At 43.3% G+C, this 12,489-nt stretch overlaps 1 protein-coding gene across 1 annotated transcript in view; it reads right to left on the bottom strand.

The window, feature by feature from the left end:
• The window catches only part of LOC124622584 (neuropeptides capa receptor-like), a 1,063,621-nt gene that overhangs the window by 572,718 nt on the left and 478,414 nt on the right, over window positions 1-12,489 (bottom strand). The window contains exon 2 of the mRNA XM_047148332.1: window positions 3,981-5,139. Coding sequence (XP_047004288.1) covers window positions 3,981-4,278 — 298 coding nt within the window. The 5' untranslated portion in view covers window positions 4,279-5,139. The remainder of the gene's footprint in view (window positions 1-3,980; window positions 5,140-12,489) is intronic.

The following is a 12,489-nucleotide window of genomic DNA, read 5'->3' as shown; positions in this document are numbered from 1 at the left end:
TAACACAGTGCCTCAAGAATACGACCTATCTTCGTGGAAAGAGCTCCCACATAGAACAAAAACGCATTCTATCTGAAGGAATTACTCTCTTCTTCCCCATCACATGTCTGTCTTCTAGGTTTTTCAATGAATTCTCTACGAATGCTCTTGAAGTATGTGAGCTCTTCTTGCAAATTATCTTTATCGGATATACAGTGCGCTCTATGCACTAAGACCTTAAGGACACCTATGGTTTGTGAAAGGTAATGGCAGCTACTCGCTTGTAGATACAGATTTGTGTGTGTTGGTTTTCGAGATACGGCATGTCCTAATGTGCCATCATCTTTAAGGCGAACGACAACATCCAAAGAGGGGAAACAGCCGTCTTTTTCTATTTCCATAGTAAATTTTATACTAGCATGGATAGAGATCAAATGCTCAAGAAGTCGATGTAATTCATCCTTCCCGTGAGGCCATGCCACAAATGTGTCGTCCGCGTACCTCCAGAAGACCGTTGGTTTAAAACTTGCTGAGTCAAGAGCCTTGTCCTAGAAGTCTTCCATGAATAAATTAGCTACTGGTGGGGAGAGGGGGCTTCCCATAACAACGCCATCAATCTGTTCATGAAATTCACCATTAATCTGAAAATAAGATGATAAAAGCGAATGTTCAAATAAGGCCGTAATTTTCTCGTCAAAATATTGGCCGATGAGAAATAAAGAGTCCTTTAAAGACACCTTGGTGTATAATGATACCACCTCAAAACTAACAAGCACATCCGTACTATTCAGCCTGACATTCCTAAGTCTCTGAATAAAATCCATAGAATTACGAATGTAGTGACTACATTTTCCTGCCAGTGGTTTTAATAAGGAAGTTAAATAATTGGCAATACAATACGCAGGTGAGCCATTAATTCTCGTTATAGGCCTCATAGGCAAGTCCTCTAGACGCTCATCCTTATCCATCTTGTGAACTTTAGTAAGCCCATCAAATCTCGGTGGTACTGCACCACGCACTTTTAAACTTCTTATGACTTCCTTTGGTAGTGATGAAGCGTTCAGCAAGGCAGCAGTCCTCACTGTCACCTTGTTGGTAGGATCTTTGTTAATCTTCCAGCATGCACCAGAACTTGTAGACTTCCTGAAGCAAAAGGACGGCAGCATTACCTTTATCAGCTCGCAGGACGACTGTGTTAGTATCCTCACGCAGCTTTCGTATCTCATATATTTCTTCCTTGGAAACATTACTTCTTTGTGGACGATGTTGCGTATTTGCTGGGCAGGTTTCACGCCTGATTTCGTCAGCAGAATCCTCTAACAGCGATCGGACAGCTTCTTCAATGGCACTGATGAATGATGATATCGGCAAAGTCTTAGGAGTAGGGGCAAAATTTAGCCACTTCAGACAGATAACGAAGCTTCGTCCAGATCCTTACCCGCCAAATTTATGACAGGACGTCGAATAACAGAGTCCCTCCGAGAAGGCTAGTCCAATTGGCTGTACTTAGCAATCTGTCTTTTTGTAGCCACTTCGTGTATCCAGTCAGACTTTGCCCATGTCGTGTCATCAATCCGGTCCCATGAGTCAGGAGATAAAACAGCTGCTACCTTCAAATGCCGATGATACAGGTGTTCAGAAGTAATGTCCAACTTCCGACGAGTAAAACGAATTCTATCTCTGACAAGAGCAGATCCTGCCCTATGTAAAATCCTATCTACAGCAGCGTTCTTAACAAAGTGAACCTACCTTGCAAATTTTGGGACAACTCCATGGTCCTGGCGCTTTAGGAAGAAACTCAAGGAGCTACACGGTATTACAGTCATGTCTCGTGTAGGCTGACTGTCTCATTGTCCGATGTGCTTATATTGTGAACAGTAGTGGCTGCCTGCAAATCACCTCCTTCGGGTGCGACGAAAGTAACTTTAACATCTGTGAATTTCTTAAGGCTTATCTCATATTCCATAAATTGTATTTTGTTGACTAGGGGATACTGTAAAACAGTATGGAGTACCTTTTACTAGTCTACGAACACGGTATCATTGTTCCTCTGGATCTCATGGACGAATTGAGTCAGATGATTAAAGAAAATCTCTTTGCGAAGTACAAATAGATTCCTACAGAGTAATTTTGTTGTCTAATCGGATTATAATACACTAATGTTCCTAAAATTACTGGAAACACTCTTTTGAAAAATAAAGCTATGCTCCCAGATAGAACTAATATGAAAATGTAGAGAGCAAAGGCGACCTAGTTTCTTCGAGATATCTCTGATGAATGGAGAACTAAAACTTACGTCAACCTGAGGCTCTCCCTGACTGGACCTTTATTAAAGTCTGCGGATGTAATGCAGCGCCGAGTGCAGTCACAGATCTAAGAACTGTCATTCGAGTTCGCTTTATGCATAATAATATGATAAACTGGAGAGAAGAAGTTGCTAAAAAATTGATTCTATCGGCAATCTCGAGGATAGTTATTGCAGGTTTCCCGTATTCACCTAATCTTATATTGGCCTTGGACTACAGGCCAGTAAAAATTAGCCCCACACACAGGAAATGAGCATAGGTGGAGCAGATGTAGGGTCCCTGCCTCACCGCTCATGGCAAGATCCTAGCGGAGATGGTTCACTGTTGCCTTCCTCCAACCCGTTACGAATTGTGGAGTGCGCTCTGCGGATGGCTGTGGTGAGAGCTTGTAGGCTGCAGTGCTGGATTTGTGTTGTTATAAAGTATGGGAGTGAAGAGAAGGAAATTGGGTTCCAGCACATAGACTACTCATGTCGAATAGTACGAAGGAGGCTGCCGAGCTTAACGTCCCGATCCGATGGACGGACCACCTTGAACAGTTTCACCTGCCTTCGCTTCATGAGACACTGCGGAGAAGTTTAGTATTTAATCTAGGGCATTAGTGGTGGGGGAGGAGGGGTTGTTTGAGGGAAGAGACCAGACAGCGAGGATTAAGGAAGGATAGGGAAGAAAGTCGGCCGTGCCTTTTCAAAGGAACCATCCCGACATTTGCCTGGATCAATTTAGGGAAATCACGGGAAACCTAATGCAAAGACTGATGATCAGAAACCTCTCATTCCGTTGATGGCCAAATACTGGCAGCATAACTTCCATCCTCCACCAGGATTCGAACTGGGTTACCTCAGAGTGGAGCTCCACGACATGTGCATGTGTTATGGACCTCAGCTACGATGTCGGATACAAGTTATCTAACCAACCTAACAATGCAGCTTTAAAACACATTTTTCTCAACGTGAGTTATCCCGGTCAACACAAAAAGACAGAAATCATGAAAGTAATTCAATAAATTGTTAACATGAACAGATGTGAGGTTTTATTTATAATGAAGTATTATAAACATTACTAAAGTTAAATAAGCCTTTTATAGTTTAGTTCCTGTTTCTCCACTTCGAAGGGCGTTAATGTGACATTTCTGTTGACAACTAGCAGGATTATATCATCATTGTGACTCTTTCTGTTAATTAAGATGTTTGATTTTCAGTTTCAGTGAATCATTATATATTTTCCAGCTCTCTTTCACTACTCGTCGCATTTAATCGTACGAGGATGTAATTTAGACGGCTACACCGAAAAGACGCATCCCTACTCATACTAACAGCGCAAAATATGTGCTTTGCATATATTATTTAAATGTAGTTACCAATTTGTGGCTAAGACATTTACCGTAATAATACTAAACAGACAACTGTCAATGTTTAAGATACCGTTGTGAACTTATAATTAAATTTAGTTCTTGGAGCAGCACACATACTGAAATTCACCGAAACACTTCGGCCTGTCTCGACAAGTTTTGGATCTTGCTCCTGCTTGTGAAAATTTTTGCAGACGCCGATGTAATTGCTAGTGAAACTTGTTTAAAGAAGGAGACGAAAGAGGTGAGAGGTAACAACGATCATTGGCAAAGATCGTGAAGCACTGATGTAATAACATTTATGTTTGTGATAGTAGGCGCTGATAAAACTGCAGTGTACTCACCTAACAGGAGCAGTATGAGGTCGGAGATGGCGAGGCTGAACAGGTAGTAGTTTGTTGTGGTGCGCATGCTGGGTGAGCGTACGATGACCGCGCAGACGGCCACGTTGCCGAGCACGCCCGTCACGAAGATGACGGAGTAGACGACGGTGATGGGCACCACCACCCACGGCGACAGGTGTTTGGGCCCGCGCGTCAGCTCCAGGTACTCGCGCACCGACAGGGTCTCGTTCAGCAGCGCCTCCGCCAGAGTTTCGTTCATGTCTGGAGGAGGCGTCGATATCGAAACCGTGATACCCATCGCGTTGCGCTCTCAGAAACACTACAACTCTTACTACGTTTAACAACAGCGCATCTGTCTCACTCAACACTGTTCCAACCAGTAAACACAAGCTTCAGTTCTCGATCCGAGGTAACCCAAAGGGAAACGTACTTTCTACTGCTTCTATCCGATATCTTCGGACACCCGGTCGAAAGAGATGAAGAACATCTTCATTAAGAAATGTTCCTTGAATTTTTTATCGATAGCGGCATTACAATCGATTCACTACATCGAGAAGGGCATAAGTACATACACGCGGTTACTAACGGCGAGCAAAGAAAACTGAGCACCTAATAATATGAAGGTCTATGTGCTCTGTAGGTGATACTCAGATGTTGTCACGTCCTAGTGGTAATACTTAAGTGTAAAATCACTTTGCCCTTCGTAATACAGCGAGCTTGCCTTGTGCTCATATGACCACCACAGATGGTCAAGCGTTTAGTCACTCACATATCTCAACGGCGATAACTTGGTATCGCAGTGCAAACCAACACTAACGTCTTCTGATGTTATGAGGCATGGCGAACTCCCCACTGCCAGTAGCACAGACCCCGTTTTGGACCGACAGGCGGTGTGACGTCGCTCTGCGAGCCGCGGGCGCCTTGTAATGGATGCCCCGCCGGCGTGGCTCGGCTGCAACTGGTATCGCGGCTCCGGGCTCCACCGCAGCTGACAGCGACTGAGCGCTAAGGCCCGCACCATAAATTTGCGAGGACACTTATCAGCGTCTACTGCATTGTCTGTGAGATGTTTTCATCCCGCTCGTCGGCTTCATTAGACGCCGCTAGTGTCTCACGTCGTCTGCGACCGAGAGGCATCATGTGGAAAGTTCACTCCCCCCTGTAAAGAGAAATGCGAGAAGCATTACAAGAGAAGCATTATTTTACAGTCATGGTTGTGTTTACAAAAAAAATATTGGAAATTTGTGGTAAGGTCTTATGGGATCAAACTGCTGAGGTCATCGCTGGCCGGTGTGGCCGAGCGGTTCTAGGCGCTTCAGTCTGGAACCGCGTGGCCGCTACGGTCGCAGGTTCGAATCCTGCCTCGGGCATGGATGTGTGTGATGTCCTTAGGTTAGTTAGGTTTAAGTAATTCTAAGTTCTAGGCTACTGATGACCTCAGATGTTAAGTCCCATAGTGCTCAGCGCCATTTGAACCATTTTTTTTGCTGAGGTCATCGGCTCCTTAGCCTACGCACTACTTAATCTAACTTAAACAAACTTACGCTAAGGACAATACACACCGACGGGAGGAGCCGCGCGGCTCGTGGTAGGACGCCTTACACCCCGCGGGTACATATGGATGATGGGCTGACCAATACGAGCCGTGAGCCATGTTGAGTTAGTAAGTGCAATAGGATCGTAACAGGCCGTGGTTCATTTTTTTTTTTTTTTTAGGAATGGTAAACTGAATGGCAGAACTCGATGAGAGCGGGCATCGCAGGAACACTTTAACACTGTAGTACGTAAGCTTAATGTATAGCGTAGTTACATGAAAGATCGGTAAGAAATCCCGCCTAGTTCTAATCAGATACTGTAAACCGCTTCCTACTTGCGGAAGGGACAACGACTACCGAAATTGTTTCGGGAATCAAAACGCTTTTCGACGAAAGTGTTACCAACAGAACGAGTGTGTTCAAATGGCGTAGGGTGCGGTGTCTGGAGTTTAGTGGATGCGGAACAAATGTTTATGACGAACAGGGGTTGGAGGTTGGGGTGGAAGCCCTTCCATTCTGACTGATGAACTGGTGAAAAAGTCGAAGAACAGCTGTTCATGAATAACGGCGATTGACAGTAGATCAAATTTCTACTATGTTTCAACAACTCTCCAGAACTCTGTTATGCGAGATAGTCACACAAACTCTGGGATACTGGAAAATGTGCGAGAGATGGGTCCCAAAACAGCCGATTGAGCAGCACAAGAAGATTCTTATCAGTAGCACCCTCGAGGCTCTTGAACGACTTTTATTGGAATGGGAGCGTTTTCTGAGTTTTGTTCTGACTGTAGATGAAACGCGGGTGGCTCATTACACACCTAAGAGATAACGACAGCCTTCACAGTGGCGTCACACCAGTTCTCCATCTACCAAAAAAAATCATGGTCTCAGTGTTTTGAGACCAAACCGGCATCATTTTGCTCTAATTTCTGCCTCAAGAGGTGACCATCAGTGCACAACGACATTGTGAGACAAAAAAAAAAAATCAATCAATCAATCAATCAAAATGAGCATTCAAAACAAAAGCTGGGGAATAATGTAATGACGAGAGAGGTGCGTCTGCTGCACGAAAATGCTGGTTCTCACTCATCCTTAGCCAATTATTCTGATTTACTCCCCGTATTTCCCTGACTTCGCGCCGTCAGATTATAATCTTTTCATCTCCGTCAAGGCAGACACGAGTGGAATTGAATATTTAATTGACAAGCAGGGGCAGAAAGGCGTCCTGTAGTTGGGGAAGGAGCTGGTGGAAGTGTTCTTCGACGAGGGCATAAAGAAGCAGGTGTCATGGCTCACCACATCCCTTGAACGGGATGGATATTATGTGGAACAATAGTCAGCAAGAGTATCAACAATACCCAGTAATTTTCATTAAAAACACTTTTTCTAAGAAAATGTGAACCTCTAGTACACATTCTTTCAAAAAGTATTTCATAGTTAAGCAATCATACAACTACTATGCAGTGATTAAGAGGAACTGTACCACCCAAAATGACTGATTTGACATTTTTACTTTTGTGCAGATTATGAAAATAGATCCCCGTTTATGCTTAATTTGGTGTTCGTTTTATAGGAATATTAAAATATGTATTATTTTAAATAGTTATTTCAAAATAATGATCCACTGCCATTTATGAGAATTTCGTTTTGCATGATTGGTGGAGAATAAACCCTGTTGTGACTTGTTGAATACAAAACGTGAGCGCATTAATCATATACAGAGGAGTATGTGCACCAGACTGTTGGAAGCCACACGGATAATTTAGATGGAATGAAGATAGCTGTTAGGGCAATTTATTTCCACAAGTTGTCCACAAATGCTGAACCAATCACAACCTATGTTCCATTGAGTGGTCTAAACACCTGAAGGCAAAAGAGGAAGTTAAATTAGGCGCTCTCTCACACAAAATTGATACCAAATGCTGCTGTGCTTCCCATGAAACCTCTGTTTCAGAATCTTGCCCATCCAGAGCTGTCTGGAAAGCAAAACACACATATTGCTCCCGAATTTTTTCACAATACTATATGATCAAGCATACCAAAAATGTTTCTATTGGAAGGCCAGTGTTGGAACTTGATATTTCTGACAATGCGCTTACTTTTAATGACGACTATTCTGGGAAGTTATAGATTTTGAAGAATCTTGGAATTCATAAAGGTTAAAACACTGCTAAAAGTATGATGATCTTGGACCAACTGCGAAACACGAAGGCAGGGATTGCATCCAACAGTATGTCAAAAAAATGTAGATTCCAGGAGAAGGGGGGGGGGGGGGGAAGATGAAGAAGGAGATGAGGACTACCAGCCAGGATAATTCTAACAAATTTTGTACGCGTTAATTGTCTGCGTATTAATTTTTTTCTTTGAAATCCTAATTTCTCAAAATTTAATTTTTTCAGTACGAATCCTCATATTTTCTCATAAACTTTTAAATCTACATCTACGAATTATTTACCACATAACATTACTAGTAGTGATTTACCACCACAAGGAGGCTCTTACTCATCGGTCGAAAACGGTCACCGTAGTAAATAAACTGTGATCAAGACTGTTTTTGATAGTAAATATTTGTAACACATTGATCACTGTTCACTCCCACAATGTAGTCAAAAGTAATTGATATTTATATACTCAACAATTCTGAAAAAAACTGGCATTTATATAGCCAATTTAACATTGTCAAGATAGAGTGGTACGAATCCCCTCAACTGCGCTCTTGCGCACAACGTTAATTGTCTTGGATTCCGCAAAGAACCGTAATAAGGGAGATGATGAAGCAAATACACTTGCGAATTATGAACGATTAAGGAGGTCACAAATGATTAAACACTTGAACACTTGCGACTTTCTATGAAGGTGTAAGTCAGCACAAAAATCATCCTACCACACAACTGCAGAGGAATGATTAACAGCGCTTCTGCGACAAAAAGCGAATTTTTCAAAGCAGTCTTCCATGAAATTAAGTATCGTTCGTGACCAAGTGACTATTGGCTTCTGTCTCGGGTTCTTCGGCCGACGTTCGTCTGATAATTTTACTGACCTTTCTCCACCACGAGCGGCTGGCATTGTCAAAGCCGAGCTCGCGGCCGCAGACTACATGTACCTGGCGCGCCATCGTCCGAGGGCTTCTCCGCGGTCATTTCCGGTGCGGTTCTCCTTTGCTACCTGCGACGGTCGTTCGCTGCAGCACGGTAAGCCAGGATCCGTTTGCCTTAAGGCTTTCTTCTTTTTTGTTGAAACTGTTCCCGTGTTTTTGTATTACTATACACTGAAAGCCCTTATGAGGGAGTATATTTGTCTGATGTGATCGAGAAGAAACAGGAGTGAATTTAGAAGAAATGGGGCACCCGGTATTAGAATCAGAATTTAAAAGAGCTTTGGAGGATCAAAGACGGCAGAAGGGATAGATAAAATTCCATCACAATTTCTAAAATCGTTGGGGTAAATGGTAACAAAACGACTATTCTCGTTGGTGTGTAGAATGTATGAGTCTGGCGACATACCGTATGACTTTCGGAAAAATATCATCCACAGAAATCCGAAAACGGCAAGAGCTGACAAGTGAAAGAATTATTGCACAATCAGCTTAACAGCTCATGCATCCAAGTTGGTGACAAGAATAATATAGAGAAGAAGGGAAAAGAAAATTGAGGATGCGCTAGATGACGATCAGTTTGGCTTTAGGAAAGGTAAAGGCGCGAGAGAGGCAATTCTGACGTTGCGGTTAATAATGGAAGCAAGGCTAAAGAAAAATCAAAACACGTTCACGGGATTTGTCGACCTGGAAAAAGCGTTCGACAATGTAAAATGGCGCCAGGTGTTCGAAATTCTACTAAAGATAGGTGTAAGCTATAGGGAGAGACAAGTCATGCACAATATGTGGTGTCACCGCCAGACATCACACTTGCTAGGTGGTAGCCTTTAAATCGGCCGCGGTCCATTAGTATACGTCGGACACGCGTGTCGCCACTGTCAGTGATAGCAGACCGAGCGCCACCACACGGCAGGTCTAGAGAGACGTACTGGAACTCGCCCCAGTTGTACAGCCGACGTGCATAGCAATGGTTCACTGACAACTACGCTCTCATTTGCCGAGACGATAGTTAGCATAGCCTTCAGCTACATTTGCTACGACCTAGCAAGGCGCCGTATTCAATTGATAATTAATATTATGAAGCATGTACCGTAACGAGAGATGTTCTACAATTGTGGATTAAAGTTAAATATTATATCAACTACGTACTTTATTTGCAATTCTCAAGATATTGTTCTGTTCCAGACCTCACGCCAGTCAGCGTGTAATTAAACGCGTGCATTTCGGCCTCCTCTAGAAAAACAGTGTTGGCATTTCTGCCAACACTACACAATATGTACAACAGCTAAGAGGGAATAATAAGAGTGGATGACGAAGAACTAAGTGCTCGTATTAAAAAGGCTGTAAGACAAATATGTAGTCTTTTGCCCCAACTGATCAATCTACACATCGGGGAAGCGATGATGGAAATAAAAGAAAGGTTCAGGAGTGGAATTAAGATTCAAGGTGAAGACATTGCCATCCTGAGTGAAAGTGAAGAAGAATTACATGATCTGCTGAACGGAATGGACAGTCTAATGAGTACACAGTATGGCTTGAGAGTAAATCGTAGAAAGTTGAAGGTAATGACAAGTAGTAGAAATGTAAACAGCGAGAAACTTAATCTTAGGATCGATGGTCACGAAGTAGATGATGTTAAGGAATTCTGCTACCTAGGCAGTAAAATAATGAGTGACGGACATCAAAAGCATACTAGCTATGGCAAAAAGGGCAGTCCTGGCCAAGAGAAGTCTACTAATATCAAATATCGGCTTTAATTTCAGGACGCAATTTCTGAGAATGTACGTCCGAGTACAGCATTGTATGGTAGTGAAACATGGACTGTGGAAAAACCGGAACACAAGAGAATCGAAGCGTTTGAGATGTGGTGCTAGAGACGAATGTTGAAAATTAGATGGAATGATAAGATAAAGAATGAGGAGGTTCTTTGCATAATTAGAGGGGAAAGGAATATGTGGGAAACCCTGAAACGGAGAAGGGGCAGGATGATAGGACATCTGTTAATACATGAGAAAATGACTTCCAAGATGCCAGAAGGAGTTGTAGAGAGCCAAAACTATAGAGGAGGACAGAGAGTGGAATACATCCAGCAAGTAATAGAGGACGTAGGTTGCAAGTACTACTCTGAGATGAAGAGGTTGGCACAGGAGAGGAATTCGTGGTCTGCCGCATCTAACCAGTCAGAAGACTGATGACCCAAAAATCGCCTCTCTGGACAAGCGGGTGTGATAGTGCTTCTCTACAGCCAGAACTTCCGTGTGGGAGAATTTTACTATCTGGTCGGTCTCACATAGTGCGAGCTCTGCCACAGCCGATTTCTGCACCTGTTCCAACCTGCAATGTCGCTTATGTTCTTTGATCCTGATGTTGTTTGAACGTCCAGTCATTTCGACATAAGCTTTTCCGCGTGTGCATTGTATGCGGTATATTAAAAACATTGTATGTGGGTCTCTTTTCTCCTTTGCTGATCGAAGATACTCTTTGATCTTCTTTGTCGGTTTGAAAATCACCTTCACGCCGTGTTTGTGCAATATATGGCCGATTCTCTCCGTCACTCTGGGAATGTATGACAGAAAGGCCGTACCTGACTTTTTTTTTATTTTTTTTTTTTTGACTTATCACTTCGCCGAGTAAACTTGTGGAGTACCCATTGCTCCTCAGAACACTTTCCAGGTGTTGCATTTCTCGTCTGAGGTGCTGCTGCTCACGTATCCGTCCTGCTCCCGTTACGGGTGTACCAATCATGCCTCTTTTCTGGCTCGGGAGGTGGTTTGATAAATTGTGCAGGTATCGGTCCGTGTGTGTCGATTTTCGACACACGCTGTGGCCCAGGTTTTTCGCCGTACCATGTGACCAGTACATCGAGAAGTAGTAGTTTCTTTGTCCTTTACTATTTCCATGGTAAATTTTATGTTGGCATGGAGGCTGTTCAAATGTCTTAGGAGTTCAACGAGCTTTGCTCCACCATGGCTCTACACAACGAAAGTAATATCGATGTATCTATACCACACCTTAGGTTTACAGGTGGATAAGTCCAGTGACTATGCTTCGAAATGTTCCATGGAGAAGTTGAACACCATTGGAATAAGAGCACTACCTATGGCAACGCCTTCCAGCTCTTTGTAGAAATTGCCATTACACATGAAATAGCTCGTGGTGAGACATGCATGAAAAAGCTTTGTGACGTCTTGCTTGAAAATGGAACCGATGTGCTCCAGAGAGTCACTGAGTGGCACTTTCGTAAGTAAAAAAACAATATCAAAGCTGACCTGGGCGTCATTTGGTGCAAGTTTTAGTTTCTTCAGCTTTTTAATGAAACGTCCCAAGTCCTTTATGTATGTGACAGTCTCCCCCCCTTCGGTAGCTGGAGCAGATAGGCCGCGTGTTTTGCCAGTTGATACGTCGGTGAACCAAGAGCGCGAACAATCGGTCTTAGGGGAACGTTGTTCTTATAGATCTTAGGTAATTCATACAGCCGAGGTGGTAGGGCTTCTGTGTTGCGCTGGTTCCTTTGTATGTCCGTTTGTCCGCTGCCAGAGAAGAAGCCTTGATTAACCGATTCGTATTTTCGTGTGATACGCTGCGTCGGTATGTCGTCGGATCTAATAGGTCCTGCATCTTTTGCTCATAATCTACGCTCTTCATTAACACGTCCACATTTCCCTTATCATCAGGCAGTATCAATATACTCTTGTTGGCGTTGAGATTCTGAACAGCTTGTAGCTCTTCTTTCTTCAGACTGCAAGCTGGTGGTTTTCTCGGTACCACATCCTGGCTATTTCAATGTGTATTTCCTCTATTCTTTCACAAGGAACGGTCCGTATGGCCGCTTCGGTATCATCAATGATGTCCTCCATAGCCACAGTTCTCGGGATGATAG

This window comes from Schistocerca americana, chromosome 7 (genome assembly GCF_021461395.2).
Source record: "Schistocerca americana isolate TAMUIC-IGC-003095 chromosome 7, iqSchAmer2.1, whole genome shotgun sequence".
NCBI lineage: Eukaryota > Metazoa > Arthropoda > Insecta > Orthoptera > Acrididae > Schistocerca > Schistocerca americana.
Note: the sequence above shows the minus strand (reverse complement) of the source record. Positions and strands in the feature narration are given on the sequence as shown.